General features: G+C 45.0%; 1 protein-coding gene across 1 annotated transcript in view; it reads right to left on the reverse strand.

Annotated features, from left to right (window-relative positions):
- The window catches only part of efnb3b (ephrin-B3b), a gene marked incomplete at both ends in the record, with an annotated part of 80,389 nt that extends 56,395 nt beyond the window's left edge, over window positions 1–23,994 (reverse strand). Inside the window, one exon of the mRNA XM_083904814.1 lies at window positions 23,843–23,994. Within this exon, the coding sequence (XP_083760940.1) occupies window positions 23,843–23,994 (152 nt within the window). The remainder of the gene's footprint in view (window positions 1–23,842) is intronic.
- Window positions 23,995–26,813: the final 2,819 nt, after the last annotated feature.

Below are 26,813 nucleotides of genomic sequence, written 5' to 3' on the forward strand. Positions count from 1 at the left end.
GGCGGTCAACGGTCAAACCACCTCTCGCCGCAGGGCCGTCATGTCACCGTCCATTTGGAATTCATAGCAAAGTAATTGCGGAGAATAAAAAAATGGGCATTGTTTGCCGTTTGCTGGCGTGCCTCTCGGTTCAACGCCATATCTGCATTCAGCCACATCTATCATCCATCTATAATGTAGCACAGCTGCGAGCTCCGCTGCCATCTCTTCAATTCAAACGCAATAAAAATCTGAAGAATGTTATCTGGGCAGTCTTTAACTCCAAATTAAAGTCATTTGGTCATCTAGCTCAACCGCACTGCTGTTGCCTAATATGCTGTAATTCAGTTTATGCCATTAAATCATTTTAGATGTCATTAGTGGGAGATTGCCCTACGCCTGTGCCAACCCTGGACCAAAGGAACACAGTGCTGTTCTGAGACATTTCATGATATTATATTATATTAGTGCGCCTGCAACAAACGTGTATTTATGTGTCTTTTATTTTTCTGTTTATTTTATTAAAGTCAGAAACATTGACGTCAGTCTGTCTTGTTTCGCCCCCAACAAATGTACAATTTACAATCAAAAGGTTGAGAAACGAGAGCCAACAAATGCTTTTCATTTAAATTTCAACTCCATGATTATTTTAAAAGAAACGATTCAGAGAAACAGAAACAGAAAATATGTACCACCTCCGCAAAAGTGGCCGTTGCGTTCCAACTGTGTAATTTCGCGTTTAGACGAGCGTCTTTGGGTGGAAATCTGCATGCACGCGGTGACGCTAAAGTGTGTGAAATTTGATGTAGTATGCATGCCAGGTGGCTAGGTGGCACTGTGAAGCACTGACATACAACAACACCAGGAGCGTTCATTAACTCGGCTTAATTGCTGAAATGACTCCTGGATAGTTATCAGAGCAGCTAAGGCAACTTGGATGTCCGACTGATGGATATAATCCGACATGTTTGTTGTTGTTTGGCTGAACTGCACATGGATTTGACGTCACGCGTATAGGAAGATAGCCAGCGTGAGCAGCTCAGAGCACACTTTTGCGTTTTCAACCCTTCAGACGGGAACGCGACGGTGGAGTGTTTTTAAGATTTCCACTCTGGAGGGTGGGTTCATTTTTTGGCGTTTTCAAGCCCCAAAAACGCCGTCGCCGTCTAAACGAAAGGCACATCTGATCAAATATTTTTGTCGGTTTCACCCGGGAGCGTTTTCGCGCAAAGCCAGCCTTAGTCAAGATATTAAGTTGTATCTTATCTAAGTCATTTCAGCCTGTTTGCAGCTTAAATTGAGGAATAATTTGTGTCAGCATCTTGAAAGGAGGAACTTTATTTTGTGTAATAAGTGAAAAATGTCATTTCCCCGCCCCCCCCTTTCGTAATCGTTGGCAGACTGCAATACTTGTCCAAACAAAAGAACGCAGAACAATGACAGATGACTTTTGATGTCCTTATTGCACTGTTGATCAGCGTGTGAGGTCCTCCTTCTGATCTGGCATCAGTGGGCAGCTCTGTCAGTGTGTTTAGAAGTGTTAAATGCCCCCCCAACCTGCTGCAGTCTGTTATTAGGCCGACTGAATGCCAGGTCTGCTAACTCACATTGGTGTCAATGCCCACGCCTGGCAAACACACACACACACACACACACATGCATGTGCAAACACTTAGAGGCAAACATGCTGCACAGACACAGACCCACACCCGACGGCCTCTCAGCGGAGGGTGAATGTCCACTGATCCTTCTCATCCTTCCGCCTTATCAGAGGGTCGTGTTCCGCCTTAGCCACGCATGCACTGTACAGTCATTAATCATGATTCTCATTAATTATCCACGCACCCGGATGACTGATTAACACATCAGCTCACGCGGCACTAATGCTGCATGCGAGTTCACCTCCCACTCACACCCGGCACTCGCCAACGCCGAGCTTCTAGCATAGCGAAGACGTGATTGGAGAGCGAGCATTGAGAAGCAACTGCCAGCTGCCCGCTTGAATTGAAAATATGCAGCGTATATAACCGGCGTGTGATGTTTAATGTCTCGTCTTTATGAAGCAATGTTTGCTTCCTCTTGTTGTGTCAACGTAAGTCAGTGGTTTGTTCCAGTCCATCTCCCTGAATGGATTTGGACAGCCGCTGATGAACGGCCATAAAACTGTATTAGTATCAGTGTCTGCAGGTGTGGACCGCAGTCGTGCAGATGGAGCAAAGCTTAAAACATAGATATAAGTGATGCATTTTCTGTTTTGTGCCGTTTTGGGATAAATGCAATCTATGTTTGCTATTTTTCAAAAACCAAATCCAGTTAGAGTTAACTTGAAAAAAAAAAAAAAAACACGGCTCCATGATCGAGAGCAATATTTCAGTCTGTGAAATATAGGCCACGTCTTCAAACGGCTTTCTTTGTCTGAACATGAGCCCGAAATGTGATTTACAGTGCTATTAAAACAAGTAAAACAACAAACAAACACGTTTCAGATGCCGGGGATCAGAGAATGTCAGAGAAATCTGTTGAACAAATGTTAATTATTTGATTATTAAGAGCTGCCGCTGCTGCTGGTTCTGTCAGTTCTCTGTCATCTATTTATCATTTCAGCGCTGACTCACACGTGGGAACTCTGCAGTGGTGACATGTCTGGATCCTGAGTATCTGGTTTTATAGGCACAGACATTTAATGGGCCAGTGCTTTTAGAAAAACAGTTTTAAACAGAAGAGATTTAATGATAATTGAAGGGTAACTATACTTTCTCCTACACGCTTTGAACGGCAAGGAGGGAGATATTCAGCTGCAACATGCGTCTATATCACCCATAGATGTTGCTAAATCTTGCACACTGTGGCTTTAAGATATGAAGAGAGGGTCCAAACTTGACATGCCACTGAACGAACCCCGCAACTAAAATTAGATGCATTTTCGACATTTGGCAGCGAAGCGAGACGTCAATAAATGCTACGCGTGCGTCGCCGCCTTTGCGATCGCGCGTTAACCGAACTACAGACGACGAGCAGCCGGATGGATTCGCAGTGACTCTGCATCTATATGCTGGGCCAGTTCCCACAGTGTTTACTGCCTTTAATCTCCCACAAGGCCTTGGGGCTACAGTGAGATAATGCTCCTGGGGGTAAAAGCGGAGGGTAATTCACACTCAGACATGGAATTATAATGTCTCCACGCATGAAACATCTGAATAATTTACAGCATTCAATGGCTGCACATCAGTCATCCCACCAATCCGAACACACAAAAGGTCTGGAACCTCCCGAGCTGTGGTCCAGATTTAGTCGTTGCCTTTGCGTCACCAAACTCTCAGCGGTGCGTCACTAAATACAGCCCCCCACCCCCCCCTTACGTCTCATTCTTTCTGACATGCTGTGCAACATATAATTATGTCCCCCCCTGAAACCAGGGCAGTAATCTCACACACTTGTCGAGCCATTATCACGGAGGCTCTGGCTTCTTTCTGCCTACGCCCTGCCCACCCTCAACCTCTCTCACCCGGCACTTGTCTTTTCAGCTGTGCTCTGACTTCTCCATCTCTACCTCTTCACCCCCCCGCCCCCCCCGCCACTCCTCTCTCTATTGGCCAAAACCCTGAATGAAAGAATGAGAGAAAGAGAGAGAGAGTGAAGGAGCTTCTGTGACATTAACGAGATTGCTCGTTAAGAAAGGAGGGAGGGCAGAAAGGAGAGAGGAAGGGAGGCTGGAAATGGAGTAGCTGTAATTGGGAAGGTTTTTGAAAGGATGAGAATGAAGAGACAGAATTAGGTTTCCATCGAGGGGCCTGTCTGAAAGTAAATGTGTGTGCGTGTGTGGGCGATCCAGAAGGGACCAAATATAAGGCGAGAGGATGACTTGTTGGATTACTCACCAGGTGCTAAGGGTCAGTCGCACCTATCAATCAGGTTCAGACAAAAGGCCGCGGTTCGGGACGCTTCCAACCTTTGCTCGCCCTGCACCCGGCTCCCTCCATCATCTCTCTTCTGAGACAACGAAACACTTAAACAGTAACAGGCTTCAGGAGACTGTTTCCTCCTCTACAGTTCCTGTGGCTGCTGCTGCTGCTGCTGCTGCTGCACTGTCAGCAGAGCCATTACAGCAACGCATTTCATTGGCATTTCACTTCTTGTTGGGCAGGGGGAGGCTAGAAAGCGGCTTCAAAACTTCATCCTGCTGAGACAGCTCGCTTTATGGCAGCAAAAGAGAGGAGCCGACTTTCTCTGTGTGTGCAGATAAAAAAAAAAATATTTACCCTTTCTCCAACACATTGAGCCTGGAGGAGGGATTCACTTCCAGAAACTTTCTCATCTCATAAATACTCGCTAATAAATTTACAGAAAGTGATATTTTGTGTCTGAATGAAAGCTCCACTGTGGCTTTGAATTTATTAATGTGCTACTATGTGCCAATAAATGTGTGTGTGTGTGTGTGCATGTGTGTGTAAATTGGTGTAATCCCTCACTGTGTGACGCCCTTTCCTTCTTCCTGTGCCAGATGAGGAGATATTCTGCCAAATTTGACGGGCAAGTGGGCTGCCAACAGTGAACATACACGCTCAACCATGATGCATACATGTAAAAACCTCTGTGTGTGTGTGTGTGTGTGTCTCTCTCTCTCTATTCCAGTGTATAGGTGTGGAAGAAACATGGGGGGGGGGGATTAGGGAGAGAACCCACAGAGAGGTAGATGGAGTCGCTACGGGAGGGATGGGAGGATGGAGGGAGTAGAGGAAGAGAGATAAAGTAAATGAAAGACAGGGAGAGGAACGGCAGGAAATTAGATCAGGAGGCACGATGATGGCGGAGGAATCAAAGCTGATATGAAACAGTTAACTACATGGTTTATACGGCAGGATGGATTATCTCTACCTCTCTGTGTCGTCGTCGTCGTCGTCGTCCCCCCTCCCTCACTCACTCCAATCTCTCCATTGTGTGACACTATAGACCAGTATGGAAGCAGCATTATTGGAGGGTTTGAAAGAAACCCCCCCCCCCTCTCTTTCTTTTACACCGGCTAAATTAATAATATAAAGCTCTCCATCCCTCTCAATGTGCTTTATCCTTTTATTCCCCCCTTCTCCGCTTTATCTCAGCGTATTCCTCGACTCTATTATTCCCTTGGCTGTATGCTGGAGTTAAAGCTGTATATGCTGGTGTGTGTGTGTGTTCAAAGCGAGCTCGACACAGGCTGCACACACACACACACCGAACTGAGCATGAGAAGTTGTTTTTTTTCCTGCTGCTGGCGAGAAACTGCAGCGGTGTGTATGAAAGAGAGAATGAGTGAGAAATGGAGAGCTGGATACAAGTGTGCGACAAAGGAAAAGCAGATGGTGAGCACTGGTGAAAGTGCGCTGAAAAAGAGGTGGGAGAGAAATCGGCGTTCGCACGGCGGAGGTGTGAGATGAGACCACATAGATCAGCGTCGCCATTTTTTAATAAGAGGTATGACACTTACACATCTTTCACCTTTCTCCTTTTTTTTTTAATATTCTCAAGCCTCTTTCCACCCACACTTCCACTAACATGCAGCAGTCATGGGAATAAATCATCATCAAGTCTTCTTTCTAATAACAACACTGCTTGTTATGCACAGAATGCAGAAAACATTCAAAAGGGGGGGGGGTTTATAGTATTTATGACGGTTTAACAGTGATAGGAGACAGGATTGCACAAGTCTGGCAAAGCCATCGCAGATCGTCACAATTACACCAAGTTAAACGTTATCATCGTTCACATTATAAAGCTATCTCTATCAGGCCTGTGGTGGCCAACACAGAGTTTTACCAGATGTTGAGATTGCCATAAATGCTGGGCTCTGTTTTTAATAAAAAGCTCCAATAAAACCCGTTTACCTGTTTGGGGAAAACACATCACGGCCGAAACCCGGAAAGTGAACTTTTATCATCTTCGTTGTTGCAGCGGAGGGAGAACGCTAAAAAACGAGAGGAACGGAGACGATGTGGAGAAAAACTTGAGTAACGAGTTAATGAATGGTAGAAAGTAGAGCTGCAGCTAACGCTTATTAATCAATTAATCTGTTGATTATTTTCTCGATTAATCGTCTGGTCCAATCAGTGTTTGGAAATGACGATGTTCTCGAACGTCTTGTTTTGTCCACAATGATTGAGTTTTAGCGATTTTTTTGTTATGTGGAGCAAAGAAACGAAGAAAATATTCACATTTAAGAAGCTAAAACAATCAGAAATCTTGTTTTAATCATGAAAAAAAGCTTCAAACCGATTATCAAAATAGTTGACGATTAATTCAGTAATCAATTAATAATCGATTCATCGATTAGTTGTTTCAGCTCTAGTAGAAAGACACAAAATGGCGCCCGACATGGCGACAGCTACCTAAAGACTAAAGGCCACAATATACTTCATAGTTCGCCCGATCAGTAGGGGTCGCTACGCAAGTTTGTGCTTTTGGCTACAGTGAGCAATGGCGTCCGAGGGAGAAAGACCGTCTCACATGAAACAAATATTTTCTGTGTCTCGGAACGCAGTTTTAAGATCCTTTGAGGCGAGAAATTGGCCATTTAGAGTTGTGCTGTGTGTATTAAGATATGATGTATTTATAGTTTGGCAGCGACGTTGTAGGCGGTGATCAGCTCAGCCTCTGTGGCCGGCACAGAGCAGCGTTAGCTCGGCCTGTCCTGAGGACCAATCGCAGCCCTTGTCGTTGTCCCTTGACGGAGTGACGGACACTTAAAAAATATTTCGTGCAGCCGGAGACGACGGAGACACTCCCAGACAGCCTCTCCGGCGACGTAGAGGGGTCTACGTAGAGCACTTTACGCAGATTGGGCTTAACGGGACCAAGTGTAATGGATATTTGGACAGATATAAGGACAGTAGTCCAGTCAAATGACGCTGCTCGACTTCTCTGAGCACAGAGCGTTGGATCCAGTCCAACCCCATTCTCTGCCACTTGATGTCTTTAATCGACGTGTCAATCAGAGTGTAAGAGAATGACGCTTAATCCAATATGAGACACACAAGGATAATAAGGCTGTTAAACCATCAGCCGCCTGCCAGATAACGACCCCGTCACCCACATTAAGTTTTTCCGTCTCCCTCTCTCTCTCTCTCTTTCTGTCTGTCTTTCACTTTTCAGTTGCCTAATCTTGTTCTCTTAATAGAAAAATGAATGGTTGTTAAAATCTCTGTATCGCTTTCTTTCTTTCTTTCTTTCTTTCTTTATCCCCACCCGCAAAAGAAAATGACATCTCTTTGCATCATAGTCTCCTTCAGGGTGATTAGTGTCATGTAGCCATGAGAAATGCCTCTGTGTAAAGTAAAATGAACATTGTGATTGGAAAAACAACAACATTCAAATGTGTGAATGCTTAAAGTGACCATTTCTACACTGAAATATGACTGAAACTGAGCTAAAAAAGCTGGAAAACGTTAATTACAACCTGAAATCAAACAGAACTTTAGTAAAAAAAAAAAAAAAAAAAAAAAAACCTTGACTCCTGCATCTGCTTTTTACCACGGACAAAAGGCATATCTTTCATTTCTGCAGCGGCAGAACCCGAACGCTTGGATGTTGAAATAAAGCAGCTGGGAGCATTTGTACGATTGAGGCGGATTAACCGGTTACTGTCCAGAGTGGACTGGTCAGACTGTCAGCGAGCAGGTAGAGCGAGAGAGACAGCGAGAGAGACATCGAGAGAGAGAGAGAGAGAGAGGATTTTAAAAACAAAAGGAGGCGGCGAGAGATAAAAACAGGAGCACAGGTGGGCCAACCTGTTAGAGGAGGTGAGGAGTGAAAGCTCGTCCGAGCGCTGACAGACATTTAAACTAAACAGACACATAGATGGAAAGATAGTGAGCGAGGAAAAACAGGGAATTAATGGAGGGTGACTGTGTGTGTGTGTGTGTGTGGCGATAGAGTAGGTGGCTTTAAGACAGCATGGTTAAGGACACAGAGATAAGATAGGACTGCGAGCTATTCATCACATTTATAGGAGAGGTGACATTTAGCCAGACGACAGCAGCGTGCGTGCGCTTTTTTGAGGGTGCAAAGGTCACAAAAATGAAAAAAAAAAGAAAAAAGTAATGTGAGGCGTATGAATTTTATTTTCTATTGTCAGATGTTTTGGAATGGAGTTTTCCCTTCATGGAGAAGAGCAGCCTTCTCAATGTAAAGTCAGAGAATAAATGTGAAGAATAACCACGGTTATGAGGATACAAATGCATATTGTGTATTGGCGAGGCAATATGTTGCACTTTTTCCCCTCCATAAATAGTCTTTTAAGAAAAGCTTTCACAGAAAAACTGCGAATATTCAGGGTTTTTTTTTGTCCAGTGAAAGTCAGACGGCTGACGGAGGTGTAAGAACAGTCAGTGCTGTGATATTTTAGCGCATCAACATTGCGTCGCACCCCTAATTAAGCGACATACCGAAATGTTTTCATTTGAAAACGGCATTTTCAAGAAAATGTGCAAGTAATCCGTGTCTGTACCAACGTGACTAAAAATGTGACGTTCAGGTACGAGAAGCAGATTCTCCTCTCTGCAAAAGAAGGGATTCCTGTGATGAGAGCGAGGGGGAAACTAAAACTGAAACCAAGGGACAATTCCAATTCCAATCTTAACCCTCAAGCTCAACCCTTAATCTTAACTGGCCCTCAAAACCAAGTGTTGAGGGTTATTTTGTCACTTAGAAATGGGACACCCATTTAATGCAGATACGTCTTCAGACTGTAGGGGGCAGAACAACGCGAAAGCTGCATCCAGTCTGTCAACTCCAAAAAAGAAGAAGAACACATTTAGGTCACGAATATTTATTACGATCCGTTTGTCAGTCAAGTTATTAGGTTGTCAGTTAGTTATAAGATGATACAAATACCACAACCACGGACATATTCAGCTGACAGTTACCACACACCACGGCTTATTGAAAAGTAAACGATAGCAAACGATCGCTTGTCCGCACCGGCCGAAGAAAGATGGTAAAATAAAAAATAAATGTTACGCAACAATGATGTCAGTAATCCATAAAACGTGCCCAAACTAAGATAATACAATGGTTTTCGTAATTTTAATATCTCTATTGACAAAGAAAATACTTAATTTGTAGCGTACTTGTTTCGCTGCTTTCGGCGCCATCTTTGTTCTGTCAAAACACGCAATGCATTCTGGGTAGCCCTTGCTCCCAAGGGTGGTCTCGGAAAATCTCAATATTGAGGGCGATACAGCCCTTAAACTTGCCCCTCAACTTAATTTCTCTGAGAATGGGGACAGCACTTGCACTAGAGGGAGCGCACATTTTTGAGATTGAGGGTTAAAGCAAGGAATTGGAATTCACCCCAACTTTTCATATCCTGGTCACTTAGAGCCCATCAGAAACTGACGGAGCCATCGTTTTCACTTTCTGCTCCTTGTCAAACTTCTCAGTTTTCAGGGCAGCAGGAGTTTTGGACATGTGTCACCTCTAACACACACACACACACACACAGAGAGAGAGAGAGAGAGAGAGAAACACCTGTCTCTTCACTGGATGAGAAATCACACACGGGTGGAAAGAAGAGATAGAGCAAAAATGGTTTGGAGAGAGAGAGAGAGAGCAAGAGAACGGGGCTTACGGAGAACAGAGGGAAGGCGGATGGAAAGTTGAAGATAAACTAAGCCTCAAACAGCAAAGCAAAAACGTGTGTGTCGGCCGGGGAGAAAGATGCACTTTTTGTTTGCGAGCGGTCAGTGACGGGCAGGTTTGAAGGTGGAAAACAGGGGATGGTCTGGGCAAAAGAGGGGAAAGTGAATGAAGAAGGGGGAAAAGGGCATGAGGAGGAGAAAGAGAGAGAAGTGAAGCAGAGGAAGGAGGGTCCATGGGTTCATAATCCCCTTACCGACAGCTTTGTTGAGTGATTGACAGCCCAGCGCGCCACAGTAGAGCCAGAGGGAGGGGGCCGCCATGACTGGAGGGATTATCTCTCCCCTGACTTACAACCGCCGACCCCCAAACTCATCACCCCCCCCCCATAGGGTCAAGTGGTACAGGCCAGTTTTCTGTTGTTTTCACACTCTTTTCATGCTCGTGCAGAAACCTTGCTTTGTCTCTCGCATCAACAACACAATGATGATGGGTAAGCAGTGGTGGTGAGGGGTGTACACACAAACCCACGCAGGGCATGTACACAAGCGTACGCACCCACGCATGACGCATGCTTGACACACACTCACCGACACAAACAGGCGCGCACACACAAAAACACATAAAATCTCTATTCAGCATGCAAGGGCATCATGAGGGTACAGGAGCACTTAAACAAGACCTTGAGTGAATTCCTTTGTCCTAGCTAAGTATCGCTATAATAGAGTTAGCTCGCCCATCACAGGAGTGATTAAATTTAAGAGGAAACATAAGGAGAAAGCAAAAGAGATAACTTTAAAAATATACAGCTGAATTACGGCACTTATGAACGGAGAGCAGCCGTATTTTGGCCGCGCCACAGCCGGAGCCACATTAAGGGCTCGGAGAAATCGGATCATGAGCATAATTTACCCAGTGCCAGAGTACACACCTCACACAGTGGACATGTTGCAATGCTCAGCTGTGCACACACACACACACACACACACACAACGGCCACCCAGAGCTCCAGATGGGTTAGGTCTGAGTGGCCTCACTGAAGAACACAAAATAAGGGAGCAAACACAAACACCAGAGCAGCTGAAGCAGCTCGATCTGTGTGTGTGTGTGTGTGTGTGTGTGTGTGTGTGTGTGTGTGTGTGTGTGTGTGTGTGTGTGTGTGAAAGAAAGAGAGAGTGTTTGTATTTGATATCTCACACCGACTCTGTCAGGACCAGTAGTCCTCATGGAGACAAAAACCTGGTCCTAATGAGAGAGGAAACTTCATGTCTGAGGAACTCTTCAAAACCCTTAGACCACAAAGCCACAGGGTCATCACTGCCACTACAAATAAAAGTGCTATGTAGAACCATATAAGGTTCCACCAAGAACCCTTTGAAAACCATTTATTCAGGAAAGGGGTTTTAAAGGGTTCTCTGGCTCAAAAACGGTTCTTACTGGAACCATTAGTGTCACCAAGAACCCTTGATAAGAAGCAAATGGTTACAGGTAGAACCTCAGCCCTTGTAGAAGGACAATTTTGGAACCCTTATCTCCAAGAGTGTAGAATTACACACAAGTATGCAGAGACGCACTTACACAACAAGGTGCAGGGCGACAAATATCCGGCACAGTGACCCACAGTCATGCGACACATCCTTCCATCCATCCAGAGAAAAGAAGAAAGAAAGAAAGAATCTCCATCTGTTTTTTCCTCCCCCCTGTGGCTGGGGAGCTACAATACAGCTGTCTGCCACAGGAGACGGATAAAGAAAGAGAGAAAAAAGAGAGAAGAAATACAGAGAGAACATTTTTGGAAGGCAGGTGAGAAGACGGAGCTGCTAATGAGGAACAGCTTCTTGATTTCCAGAGAATGTGGAGTGATACATCTGCTCATGCAAATACATGCGCGCCATACACTTGTATTTGCTACCTTTTCAGGACCGTTTCTGGCATAAACACTGATCTAGACAGACCTAGTAGTCCTCATGAGACCAAAACCTGGTCCTGGCGTCATCGAGTCATGGTTGAGGCATCACACAGGTCTTAAATATGCTGTGTGGTGCAAAACCTATCTTTGTGAGGACATTTCCACACAACCTTAACAGGCTTTTGAGGATTAAGACATGGTTTTAGGTTTTAGGGTTAGGGGCTAGGGAATGCATTATGTCTACGAGTGTCCACACAAAGCATGCAAAACCAGCATGTGTGTGTAGACTGGTTCACAGTCACTGCTAAATGACTTTGACGCCACAGTGATAGGCAATCATGACCATTAATCCTGTCGTCACTACAGAAGACCTCTTTACTGCGGGGACACTGATGAGTAAATGACAAAAACAATTGAAAAAAAAAAAGGGGTCTGCACATCAAAAAACCACCCACAAAGAAGAGTTGGTGAAAGAAAGAGGGGGGGAAAAGAAGAAGAGAGCAATTAAAAAAAGAGAGGGAATAACTTTTACCGCCTGCCAACGAGCTGAAACATGATAACAGCTCGGGTATGTAGTGGAGAGAATTTACACTGGTGGTAAGCCAGCAACGAGAGAGCAAGTGAAAGAAAAGACAAATGAAATGAAGGGGGGATTAGAGCGGAGAAGTGGACTGGTTTTTGCCCACGACGAGAGAAGGGGGTGAGAGTGCGTGTGGGAGAGAGAGAAAGCCAGCGAGCCGAATGTGTGCGAGGGCTTTCAGCGGAGGAGCTGAGGAGGGGAGCTCTTTTGTTCAGTGGGACGGAGGGAGGGAGGAGGACGGAGGGAGTAAGAGAGGAGTGGAAGGAAGGATTGAGGTATATGCTACTGACTGAGAAAGAGAGAGAGAGGAGAGGAGGGGGTGTTGGGTGTACCTTCAGAAGAAACCCTAACCCTCCACTTGGACTTTTTCCAGCACTGGGAGCAATAACATTTTTCATCTGTGCATGCACAACTATGTGTGTGTGTGCGTGTGTGTGTGTGTGTGTGAACGTTGAATACAAGACGCAAGGACAAAGGCGAGCCAGTGAGCTGCAGTAACAGCGAGAACGCTGCCCTGTCGCTCCGTGCAGCGTGGAGTATCAGGTGAAGGCATGTGGACGCTGCAACAACAGTCCACTTCACTCTTTGTACACAAGACGGATCTTGTTCGAGTTCCTCGTCCGCAGACAACAAAGCGCGGCGCTGCAGTCCATATGCTGCAGTCCATATGCTGCCGCGACGTTTGGAGGCACATTATTAGGCACTGTATATTAGGGGTGGGGGGGGGGGGAAATCATCCACGATTCTGAATCGATTCATAAACTTCAAAAATCGATTTTTGAAGTTTCTAATTTGAAAAAAGTTATTTTTTTTGTACAGTAAGTAAGTTTTTATGTGTTTCGAATGAATAAATGTTAACTTTTGTCTTAAGTTTGCCTTTGTGTGATCACATTATCTTATACAAACTGTTGTTTTGATGCCATAATGTGCCTTAACACACAACATGGTATGAATTTTTGAATCGATTTTGAATCGAATCACGACCCTAAGAATCGGAATCGAATCGAATCGTGAGCCACCCAAAGATTCACATACCTACTGTTTATCCTCACTTAAGGTTGAAATACTTTGTTTTAATCATGTCAAAAGTAGACTTGTTTTACTTCCCTCAGTCCAGGAGAACAGCACGACTCGCGACGTCCTGCTCCAGCCTTTGTTGCTGCAGGCTTTCTTCATTTGGCAGCACCAGCTAATGTAAGCTAACGCTTGTTTTTTACGGCGCTAACTTTAAATTTTATGTTTCTTCTCCACTTCTGTTACTTACACTTAAATGTTGTCCTTTAATTGCCACTCGTGGGCACAGTAAATGCTAAATGGACTACATTTATGGCCTATATAGTGCTTTTCTCGCCGTCAAAGTGCTTTGCATTCATATCTTGTTTACACTGAAAAAGGTGTAACATGCAGTTGTTCATTCAAACTAATAACCATCATTTAAAAACTGGATAAAATTATGGATTAGATTGTGAAATATTTTTAATTTTTAATATTTTTAGTTTGAGTCGAATGTGAATTGAGCACATGTGAAGCCCTATAGCTCTCTTTCGGCATATATGTTTACGTCCTGGGTGGGTTTCATCCAAAAATAAACGTAAGTAGCAAATCGGTTGCTGATAATTGCCCAATTGAAGCTGGCTAGCTCGCTAGCTAGCTCTGGTGATGGCTAGCTAAATGTGGCGATACCTGGCATGGTTCAATTCAAATGTTAAGAAAATCATTTTGATCGAGGTTATACTTATTTCAGTGTACTATATAAAATAATTTCTGTAACATACAAACATGCACAGTGACAGAACAGCCACCAGGGGGGGGTTCAGGTCTGTGTCAGGCCCCTTTCCAGTCTCGTTGCTATGCTAATCACTTCCCGGCTTCACCGCATGTCTGACACAAACAAAAACAAGAGAGTGGTATTGATCTTCTCATCCAACTCAAATTAAGGAAGTGAAAATGACACTTTAAAAAATGCCAAACTGCTGCTCTGAGACTGAAATCGATACATTAATATCCACAATAACCGCGCGGCCTATTTGACATGCACATACTCCAGGGCTACGTCTACCTTAACTCGATAGGTTACAGTAGTATATCTATAATACATCAACACACACAGGGTTGTGTTATACAGCTGGAACCATCCATGCCAGCACGTACAGCTAGTTATTTTCGCTCATGAACAATGTGGTTTATATCAGGCTATTTTTTTTTTTTTTGTCCATGTTAATCTTGCATGTCCATCCTACTTAAATTATATTTAATGCAGAACCCAGGAAATGGAGCATGATTTTTTCCCCTGCACTGTTCGCCAAGGTCAGTTTCCCCATAGACTCTAACAACGATGGTTAATGCCAAAACCAGATGGACTATTTTCACTGTACAGGCTTTTAACTCCTAATTAGAAGTATATGCATACACACACACACACACACACACACACACAACTGAGGACAAGAAAGCGTGAAGTCTGGAATTGTAATCGAGGTGCTGAGAGTTGGGCATGGAGTGATTTACAAAGGATCTGAGGTGGAGAAGCAGGTTTGTGTGTGCTCGTAATAAATGTGTTCGTTTATTAATAAGCCAATTTCCAAGATGACTGGTTGTTATTGCTGCCCCTGCAGGGCAGAGCGGGACAGGGCTTCCCAACAAAGCCTCTTAGTATTAGGATCATCTCTGAACTAATGTAAGTCAGTGGGTAAAAGATTATCTTAAAGCGCGCTCTCCACACAAGACACCGAGCGTGGATGGACCGCAGCAGTCGGAGAGGACCCACTCCCACTCCCACCGCTTCCCACGCAAACGAAAACCAATGCATCATGTAGTAGCCGTGCAGTGCGTGTTGCAGTTTGTCATCATGTGTGCGTGCTTTCCACGGCTCTGCGTGTTCCTGTAAATCTCTGGTTAAAAGCTTCTTATGCCAAAAACATAAATAACGGGAGATATTTTAAGGAAAAGTCCCAAAAAAAATCCTTGACGTTCACTGCTTACAAAAATGGCTACCAGCTGTGAGCCCTGCACATGTAAGTCCAAACTTATTGTTTGATGATATGTTTTTTTTTTGTTATTTCTGAATTCTTCTCAAGTGGAACACAAGACGAGGAGAATATCATGGTCTGGTGCAGGAAAAAAATAAAAATAAATCAACAATCATGATGGATAAAATCCATCAAAAACAAAAGACAGTGCTCTCTTTTCAAACAAAAACGTTTTCAAGGACACACAAATCTGATTACCGAATACATATGTAGCTAATATGCCATTCATATTAATATTACAGTTTACGTGCTACAAATCATCGCCACTGTGCTAAAAAAAACCTTTGATAGGTTTTCTTATCCATTTACAAAGCAGTTTCTTAATCAGACTGTCTTAGTCGTTGTACTGTGTACAGCACACAGGTGCGCTGTTTATTTGTAACGCTGCTCTTTTCGTTTAATAAAACAGACCGTTTCAGTTTGACTGTAGGCACGCTAACGGCGCTAATGCAGCTAACGGAGCTAACTGCTAAACGGTGGCTGAACTAAACATGACGTCATGCACGTCTTTTTGCAGTCAGTCATCATGGAAACGCGCCGTGCGATAACTCACGACAACTTTGGTAACCGAGCAGCGACCAAAACTAAGAAGCCACAATAACCACAATGAAAACGGCTAACAATATAGACTTCCTTACAATTTTCAATGAGCACCATCATCAATATATATTTTATGGAAGTCAGAATCTTAAGTAGGAGAGAAAACATTCATTACTTCTCTTCATGGAGGACAAAGACAATGGCTCCACGGTCAAACAACGGCGCTATTAGCTAGCTAGCTATTGGCAGACGACATCAATCATCAACATGTTCTTCTCCCAGTTGGCATCTCCTGCCTGTGTGAGGTCCACATCCCTGAGTCTCAGGTCTAAGAGCAGTTTGTTTTGCAGTATCTTTATTATATGAAGGGCGACAAAGACGGAGAGGAGGGGAACCAGCTGCCAGTCTCCTCATCGCTGTGCGCGCTAACTCCATCAAAGAGGCTCATTCTGCCCAAATCGTCAATGTATTCCTTTAAAGCTTTCCAGGTTTTTTCGGGATGGACTTCACAGACATAAATATTATGGGACGTGTCACTAATGAGGAATGAGGGTCCAGCTCTGTTGTATGTGAGCAGGAAGCAGCTCGTCACGGCAGTGACCTGTGGCTCATCAGTCACTCTGTGAGACTGCGCCGCGTCAACATCAGCCAGTACCCACGCTCAAACCCGGCCGCGCTCCCGGGAACAATCCATCTCTCTTTGAACTTGCCCGTCTTTCATGCTTTTTTTTTTTTGTTGTTGTTTTCCTCCTCTCTGTCGCGCCCTCATCGCACCCCTGACAACACCCACTTCTTCTCTCGCTCATAACGGTCAAAGGCGTCTGCCAAAAACTGCAGCCATGACACAGCGCAGCTGTCCGTCAGCAGAACCGCTCATTTGTCTCTCGCACACACACACACACACACATACAATCTCTCTTTCACATTTCAGACGGGCCTGTGTCCAATCAAAAGCAAGTGCGTTGACGTCCATTGGCAGAGCACGAGAGGGGAAATGATGGAGTCCCAGCGTTGCTCGAAGTGGCAACAACGGAAAGGACTGAAAACTGGGTCAAACTCTGGCTGTTTTTCGGGGATTTCCGGGAGATTTTATTTCACAATGACTTCTCTTGAAAAGTAAGGTTGGGCGTCAATGACGTTACCCTATCGATCAATATCAAAAATTATCACGATAAACTGTCATCATTGAGAAGTGAAGAAAGCAGTTAATTGTGGCTTGAAACTTCATTATGGACACATTTCACACACATCTGAGGGAAAGACACGTCAGATCAATCGATTGTGTTGTGTGTTTGCACAGTGCGCAAACAAATCGATGCATATTGAACGGTTTTTATTATAAAAATTATATTCTGATGCATATTTTGAAGGAATAACTGCACAGCCCTAATTAAAGTGAAAGAAATAAGTGTCTCTAACGCGTGTAAATTGCTGTAAATACCTGAAACAAGCTCATTCATATTGGAAATGTATTAAAACAGTGTCACAACACAACTTTTAAGACTCAATTACGCACAAAAACTGTTTGGTTTGAAGGACTTTGTTTTGCAGGAGGAAGTTCACATGACACACACACACACACACACAGAGAACAGCTTAGAGCTTAACACGCAGTTTAGTATTCAAGGCACACACATGCCAGCACATCCTCTGCAGCCCAGAAATACACACACACACGCGCGCGCGCGCACACACAAAATGACAACAACGTCAAACTCCCTCCTACTGCGATCCCATTTATCTGGAAGGATGCTGCAGCCACAGCAGCAGCAGCAACAGCAGGAACTGCAAAAATGAGCCCAGCCCAATGGAGTGAAGATGTGCAGAGCAGCAGCAAAGCGAGGAGGAAAGAAAGAGAAGGTTGATGAAGACAGTTGCAGTGAGCTTACCCCTATGGCTACATCCATACTACTCTGTTTTGGCTTAAAAACGCAGAAATTCTGCTCTGGATACGCTTGTCATCCGCATTACTCTGGCGTTTTAGAGCACCCCCCCCCCCCCCCCTCTCAAAAAATATGGAGAAGTTTAAAAAGTCTGCTGGCTCAGTTTTCGTTTGGAAAGCTCTGGGGCTGCGTTTTTAGAAGACGGGCAAAAAAAAAAAGGGAGAGCTTTTGGAAACGATGACTCATTTACCTGCATTCACTTCCTGACTGACTATTCTTATCGGCTGCTGAACGCAAAAGCTGCACCAACACTGACTTTCAGTTTCAGTTTTCACCTTGTCGCACCGCCTGATAAAAGAAACCCTTCTTCTTACTTTCCCTCACTGATGTTTCCTCACTGGAAATACTCTCTGAAAGTAAGAAAACAACTACAGAGAAGAGAATCCACTGTTTTGTGCTGAGGCATTTTTTAGAATGGATGCAGACTATTAAACTCTAAGTGAAAAAAAACAGAGTTTTCTTAAATTGAGACGTAGTAGCATGGATGTAGCTTCTGTTAGACAAGAGCCTAAGGCCAATAAAGTCCACAAAGACTTCCCACTGGTTTACTGGCTCCTCACCACCGCACCAGTCTGATTCTCTGTGTCACCCGGGGGGAGGAGGATTGACCTGGCCCAGTCCAAATGCTGCCAGGAGGATTGGATGATCCTGCTTAGGCAGGGTGTGCTGTGAAGCAAGCTAATGAGAGGCCACTCTGTGTGTGTGTGTGTGTGTGTGTGTGTGTGTGTGTGTGTGTGTGTGTGTGTGTGTGTGTGTGTGTGTGTGTGTGTGTGTGTGTGTGTGTGTGTGTGTGTGTGTGTGTGTGTGCTAGCTGGCTTTGCTCAGGGGCTCTGGGTTCAGCCACCCAGGGCAATCTGCCCAGAGATGCTCGGACACATGTGACCCCTTCAGGCCTGGACTAAGATTACCACCGTGGTGCATGTGTGCGCACAGTTTTTTTTTTTTTTTTACACTTTAATTTCCTTGTTCCTAAATAATCAGCACTTTTAACAATTACCAAAATCCCAAAGTCACTTCTGAAGCCCCCGAGGGACTTGCGGGAAGTAAATGAGTTCTTTAGCCAACCCCAGCATATTTACAGCGCCTCTTTATGGCTGTTATGATGTTGATGAATGCGCACTGGCCCTGCCAAATAAACTTATAATCGAGTGATAAAATAATGAATGAATTCCGGGTGGAACAACAGTCCGTGACGCCTGCCAATTTCCTCACCTCTCCTGTGTGTGTGTGTGTGTGTGTGTGTGTGTGTGTGTGTGCGCGCGTACATCTGCGTGCCTCTGTTTACCATCTAACGGGAGCAGAGTGTGTGTGTGTAACGCTCACTTTGGCCCACACACTCTTCACACACGTGTCCGACAGAGACGGGAGGCGAGGTCGAGTCCCCCGAGGCCCCGTTTATGTGTCCGTGTGCAGACATCTGTTCAGAATAGACCTGTCTGTTCGCATGTCTGCATTTTCACTCTGCAGCTGCATACCTGTGTCCATCCGCCACAGGGAAGGAAGTAGGAAAGAGGGCAAGAAAGAGAGAAAAAAAGAAGTGAGAATGTGAGAAAGAAAGCAAGAAAGCAAGAAAGCAAGAAAGAGAAGGAATGCACCCTCTGGTTGGATTGGCTCCTTTCTCCTTTCTCCTTCCCCTGGCCTTTCCCCCCATTCTGCCACATCAGCTGAAAACCTCTTTTCACAGCTCCTGTTGCTCTCAGCTCATAAACTTACACACACACAGGAGAGGAGGAAGAAAGGGAGTGAGGCGAGGGATGGAGGGTGGAGAGGGGAAGCACTTGCTTCAACAGGCAGCAAAGCAGTACAGTTCATATTCTTTCCTCCACACTTTAAAGGTGCCATGTGGCCAAAAACGGTTACTACATTCAAATTCAAAATACAGAGGTCTTTTAGGTTTTCGTTTTTGACGTAACTGGCAACCCGTGGTTGCTCGGCAGCTGAGACTCGACGGACTGCAATGATTGGTAGACGGCGGTAGGTGGCGCCACATGCCAAAACATGATTTCAAAACAGAAACATGAGTTGCAGTCTGCAAAATATGTTTTTTAATTGCAAATATTTTGGCTGCACTGTTGTTGTTGGTGAGTTGTTGGAGCATTTTATGGCCAGTTGCTTTAGATGTATTACAGAATGCACCTTTAAGGACATTTAAATAAAAATAAGAGTGGAGTTTTCAACCTGGGTGCAGCCCATAAACCGGTGATCCTTTGCTGCGGCACCTCCTCGTTTGACCTACTAACACTTATCCCACTCTGCATGCTCACTCCCAGCACGCTCTCACCAAGAACACTTTTTTTAGGGTCTTTTCTCTCTCTTTTCTTGTAGCTGAACACTTAGCCTAGTTAGCTCATCTTTTATCCGGCGCCAATTAGTCGGCGATTAATGAATTATTGAGAAACGGGGAGAGGGAAAGAGAGAGTGGGGGGGGATTAAATTTTTATGTGGATCTTAGGGGGAATAGTTGTATTACAAGTCACCGCCAGCGCCGGGCGCGAGGAGACGCCCACCCTCTGCAGCCGTTTACAATAATCTACAGCCATTCAATAAAGTATGGAAAGAGAGAGAGAGAGAGAGAGAGCAGGGAGGGGTGACTGTGAGGTTTTGGCCTTAAGAACAGACGCTGAAATCAAGCTTGCAAAAGGGCCAAAAACTACAAAACTCCATATGCTGCGATTAGACGACTGACCCGAGCCAACATTCTCTCCACTGTACTTCATTTTCTCTGTGTGTCTGTCAATCAATGTCACTTCCAGCGCGTTTTCCCACTGACTGTATGTAAAGTAAAATATTATCATATTCTTCAGGTTCAGCCAAAATGACTTCTGTTAAGTTTGGCGATGTCACCGGCAGCCAGCTGTCAATCACTCTGGCGTTCACTCGTAACATCGCTTTACAACCGTGACATCACGTCCTATCGGAAAAGACCAAGCAGGTTCATGTGGAGTCGCCCCCCCGGTGGTGAAGGGTGTTTTCACACCTATAGTTCGATTGCTTTGGTCTGCACCAGCCAGAAAAATGTTACAATGTAGCAAACAGACGTGGGTACGGTTCGCTTTCAGTTCTAAACGAACCAAAATACACCGCGAAGACCATCGGCACCGGAACCGGACTAACCCTCCGATTTCACGGGGTGTGTCACCGACGCTGGGCAGAGGAGGGTGCAAAACCGCGGCGATGACGTTCCGCCCCCGCTGATGCGCCCGGTAATCCCGCAACCTCATCTCATATCCATAATGCATTGAACTAGACCGCTTCATCCCATTCGGTTTGGTTGCTTTCACACCAGAGGAACCGCACCAAAGTAGAGCGGGTAAAGCGGTCCGAGACCACCCCTTCAGGCAGGTCTCGGAACGGTTGATCTGGTGCGCACCAAAGTACCGAGATTGCATTCACACCTACGCAAACGAACCGAACCACAGCATTTGGTAAGTGTGAAAGCAGCGCCCTAACTGCCCTCCGCTCTCCCACACGCCTTCACGAGTCACCCCCCAAACAGTAATGAAAGGTTCGATCTTCCATTACGGCGGCCATGTAAGACCAATAATAGGAGATGCTGAGATGAGGATAATGTAACTCTTCAGGGATGGGTGTGAGAGGGGGGTTGATCTTCCCAAGGTGACTGTTCTGGTTCACTTCTCTCTTCCTCAAGAAAAACCTGTATTGGCATTTGAGTCTTAACTGGTATTGATTTACTTAGGGTTAGGACAGTGTCTTACCCCCCCTCCCCTCCAAACCCCCCGACTACTTGTTTCTCTTTCACCTCCCGGCACCTGTTTTCTGTTTTTAGTTCCTCCCTGAACACCTCTGTCACTTTCCTTTAAGGCTGCGCTCATTTCAGCTGATGAAGGAGTCAATAAAGGGTGAATGCAGAATTCGATGACCCCCTAATACTGTATTTGACTATTTTACTTACATCGTCTTATTGGCTATAAAAGAACTGGAATAAATCGGATGGATGGCTCCACCTTTGAATGCCTCCTATTCCTGTCAGTCCTAACACATCTTTAGGTGCATCAGAGGCTGCTGCAGTGTCACAATTAGTGGCTGGATGTGACACATGTTTCCAATTTGCTACGTCTGTTCGTGGAGCTGGAATAAGGGGAGGGAGGGAGGGAGACGGGCCGAGATAGAGAGAGTCAGACAGAAGGTGACGGGAGGGAGAGGAGGAGAGAATGAAACCGGTTCACATAGAGTTGACGGAGGTTATTCACGGACGTGGAAGGGAGCTATAGGAGGAGAAGCAGGCGGACGGTGTGAACTTCAAAGCAGCAGCGTGTGCAGCGGAGGTCCAGAGGTTAACGCTGTGACAGTCCATTTGCTCCGCCACCTGACTGATACAGACAACCGCTCCACTCTTCACCTCACATCACACGTACGGAGCAGATGTACGTCGGCTCAAGACGTTGGCCTGGATGTGCACTTTTTATGACCAGCAAAGGCTCTTGTTTCAGCCCAGTAGCCAAAACCATATTTTGCCCTAAAGGCAGCTGAAGCAAAAAAAAAAAAAAAAAAAAAAAAAGTACTGTTGTCGAGCACAAGAACAAAAAAGAAAGTGTGGAAATGAGCTGGAGGAATGACTAAGCTGATTAACTGTGAATAGTTAGCTTCACAGTATACAAAAAGCCTTTCTATTTTGAATATATGAGCGAGCAATTCTGTGAAAATGACGACACAGCCTGGCGTCTAAGCTGCCTCCCTTCTAATTGCCAGCCAGACCCGTTCTCTAAGCCCTGACACCCACCTAACACTGAACTCCATTAGGAGACAATGGCGTGGAATCACCTGTAAGGCCTCAAAAGCCCGGGCTGTTAGCTTCTCAGAGAAAATTACCCTCCCGTGTCCAACTCCCTGTTGGGTGAATCCACCCACTGCTGACAATAAGCCCTCATTAAGGGCTTCATGCCTGGCTCCACAGCAGGGGCTCACGCACAGTCACATCAGTGGAGAGGGGAGAAACCGGGCAGGACGTAGCCTGGAGCAGCAACATGGACACATTAAAAACCTGTTAGTCTCAGAAAAAAGCTGCTGGCGTGGGTGTGACCTGGGCTGCTTTCTTGTTTGGGGGGGGATTGGCTGCCAGAGCCACAAGTGAGACGGAGTAAGAGTAAATATATGCTTAAAGATTATTGAGTCAATAATAAAAGCGGCGACAAAGGAAAAGGTGGCGGTTAGGATTATAGACGGAAAAACAAAGATGGCCTATATTTGTCAAAATGTAAAAACACAACCTGTTCCAGCTTTGCCATGACACGTGATTTAAGAAAAAAAAAAAAAACTCACTGTAAGTTTTCATTGGTGAATTTTCACTATCGGGTTCATTATGAATGGAAGTCTGCATCATTAACACTCGTTCTATAGGAGCTGAAAATAGGCTCTGTCAAGCAGTACTATCAGACCTGACCGAGGGAGCGTCTGTGGCTATACAGCAGCAGCACAAGTGCTTTTTTATGACACACGTTCATCTTTTTCCTCTAAATATGATGGAAAATGATGATTCATTTCAAGGGCTGTTTAATACATATTTTTTTTTTTTTTTACAATTAAGGCAATAGCTCTGTGTGTCCTAATTATTATGGCCTGGACAGTTGTAGAGGCGGTTTAATGTGACACAGAGAGAAGGGGAAAAAGGTTAAGACGGAGGTGATTAAAAGGACATTTTCCTCAGCTAATGCCTGACACTTTCTCCACAGAGGACAGCAGATGCAAATGAGCCGAGGCCGAGTGGGGACAGTAGTGGGTGTTTGAGAGGCCTGTGGGCCAAGGCCTGGAATTTAATCAAGGTCATCCAACAGCAATTAAGAGCATCACACACACACACACACACACACAGCATTCTGGGACTTTACCAATCAGAAGATACACCAGCTGAATAAACCACTATAATCAATGGGACCAGGGAGCAGCTGTGGAGCAGAGCAGCCAGGTGTTTGCATTTATCAGATGACACTGGTTCCAACTTTGCAAATAATGGGGAGCAAATAAAGTGCGACAAATAATAAAGAATAAAAAGCGATGATAGCAACTCGTTTTGTCCTCCTTCTAATTATAATTATGACGATGATTGCTGCATCACCACAAGTGCACGAGGAGAGGAGCTTGCACCCACCAGTTGTCGCCAAATTACATTCAAGTCACACTTTGAAAACAAGCGTTTACACTAAATCAGGTTCCAGCGTCAAGTTCAAACCTGCAACTGAGCAAACAGTGGAAAGAGAGAGAGAGAGAGAGGGGGGGGGGAGTCGACTGCTCTTACCTTTCGTTCATGGAATTCCAGTAGATAGGCTCCATGTTGCTGGCCGCCGTTCCCAGTAAATCCAGTAAGAACACGAGCAGGATTCCCAATCCATAAGCACTTCCTCGCCTCGCCATTTCCACGGTGACAGCCTGCAGCGCGTGTAGCCCCATTGAAACAATAACAACAACAAAAACAAACAAACAAACAACGAATAAAGGCCAGATATTTCTCCTGCTGTTGAACAAAATGAAGGTGCGAGCTCAGCCCGGATCACAGTCACAGTGTGGGGAGAAAAGCTGCTGCTGCTGCTGCTGCTGCTGCTGCTCTGCTGCTGCTGCTTATTCTGCTGCTGCTTATGAACAACCTCATGGATCCAGACTCGTGCAGATTGTATTGAGTCAAATGTGCAGGAGAAACTTGTTAATCCGCGGCGTTTGTAGTCGCTACTGTTTCAGTGCAAACCCCATGACTTTCCAAATTGATTTCTCATTTGTCCTTTATTTAAAAAAACAACAACTCAGAAATATTTAACTCCACGGATTAGGGAACGGTTGTGAATCGGATCTCCGCGCAGGAGCGCTTTTATTTCTCTGTGCGCCCTGATTGTCTTTTCCCGAACAATGTTCCCTTGTTCTCTGAGCCGAGTCTGTGCGATTTCTCTCCCATTACCGTGTTTTCTTGTCAAGATCCGCGTCCAAACATGTGAAGCCGGCGGGATTCACTGGGTTCGATGGAAACGCGCGAGGAAACGGACAAGAAGAAGATAACAGAAAAACTGCGAAGGAAAAGCGTTTTAAAATGGAAACGATGTCACTCGCGTGCACAGCTCCATCCTCGTGCAGACATGTTGATGCTCAGTCACAAACACGCTGGTAAAAAATCCGCAAATCCTTCAGCAACAGATCGATTTGTTGTTGTTGTTAATAATAATAATAATGAAAAACAAACAAAAAGGTCCAAATCGAGGATAAATCCAAGAATTAATTAACGCCAAAAACTGACAGAAACAAACCCAAAGAGCCAGCAAAGCATCTCCACTTTAGCAACTTGTGAAGAAGCAAAGATGCTGTAAAATATCAGACTGGAGCATCATCATCATCATCAGTGTGAGGCTGCAGAGAAGTGGACGTGTCTCGGTCTCCGCCAGAGGAACAAAAAAAAAAAAGCGCTTCAGTCTTTCCTCTCATCCGCGTCTGTGCGCCTCACAATCCCAGCGCTTTGACTTGACCTAATGCTCGCAGCACATTGACAGAGCGACTGGCTTCTCTGAGAGGAGGAGGAGGAGGAGGAGGAGGAGGGAAAAAAGGGGACGTGGATGAATGAGGGGGAAAAAAAAATCCCCATCCTCTGACTGGCAGGCGGTGCGCACTGACGGAGCGCAATTCTTCCAGGCTTTTGCGGGGGGTGGGAGGGGGGAGTGTGGAGTCTGTTTTAGCGCCGCCTCTCTGGGATTCGGGAGGAGCCCCCGACTCGGACCTCTGGACTCCCTGGCGGTTTATTCTGCCTCCTTTCAAACGGTGAAGAAGAACCAAACCAAACCCCCCCCACCACCACCACCACCACCTCCTTCTTCCCTTCTCACCTCCCTCGACGCACATCAACGCGCGCGCTCCTTCATTCAACTCCAGGACGGAAGAGCAAGAGCGCCCCCATTGTATTCACAGGGCATTACAGGAGGCACTTGAAATTAATTGCACTGAAAAAAAAGAGCAAAAAAAACAAACATATATATATATATATAACCATATATATTATAAATTGTCAGCTGGATTTTTTTATGAAACAAATGTCAAAGTTATTCTGGGATTTTCCAAGGTCTAATCCTGTGGTTATACTGCTATAAACGTACATTATTTCCACTATTTCACAGGCTTCAACTATAAATGTCGCACTAATTTGACATCATTCTTCATCTACATGATGATTTACCTTCAGCAACATTATCAAATGAGCAAATGTGAACGCTACCCTGTGAATTATGTGTTTTATTATGTTTTATTCTCTGGAAATGTTGAACACTTGTTGTCCCAAGTGAAAAAAAAAGTAGATTTGATTGATATTCATCATTTCACAGGGTTTTAACTCTGATATTTTTACAATTCTATGACATATTTTTGTGTTTTATATTGTCGAAATGTACCATACGTGTGGCTATCCAATTTTGCGGGTGTGATTTGTGCAGTTAAAGGCCCAGTATGTAAGATTTAGGTCAAATATTTTAGTGTCAGTATTTAAGCTAGATGTTAGATGAAACTATGGGAGGAAAAGTCATGATGTCACACACGGTCATTGGATTGGGGTCGCCTCATTAGTCTGCGGCTCAATCTAAACAACGAGGACCTTATCCCCCCACCTGTGTGTGTGTGCGTGTGTGTGTGTGTGTGTGTGTGTGTGTGTGTGTGTGTGTGTGTGTGTGTGTGTGTGCGAGGATGTGACCCTCTCTTCACAGAGGAGCAAGGGAAAAGATTCCCAGCACCAGCACTTGAAAGTTCAAAGTGGCCCGTGGAGTTTGATGGTGTGCAGGACAAAATGGGTGACAGGCAACGCTGAGGGCCACACACACACACACACAGACACACACGCACATATACACACACACACACACACACAGACACGCACACGTGTTTACGCTAAAGCAAAGACACACTGACACTGATTTATCTATAAACAATCCCAAACAGCCATGTACACACACACACACACACATAAACAAGTTATAGTTGTGAGGACATTAATTTCCTTAGTCCCTTAACGTCAACGTCTCCTCATAACGACTGATTTTTGGACCCCCAAAAAATGTGTCCTCACAACCCCCAATAAAGACACAAGAGACATTTCTGAATATAGAAAACTACACCAAACCTGTGGCTGTACTGCCCCCAAGTGGCGAAGAGAGTCCCTGAATCAAGTCGACTGTGATGTCTTCAGTGTGTGGGGAGTCCTGTAACCCTTGTCCCATGATGCACCTGAGGATCTGAGGATCAGGTGC

This window comes from Microchirus variegatus (genome assembly GCF_963457635.1).
Source record: "Microchirus variegatus genome assembly, chromosome: 2".
Classification (NCBI taxonomy): Eukaryota; Metazoa; Chordata; class Actinopteri; order Pleuronectiformes; family Soleidae; genus Microchirus; species Microchirus variegatus.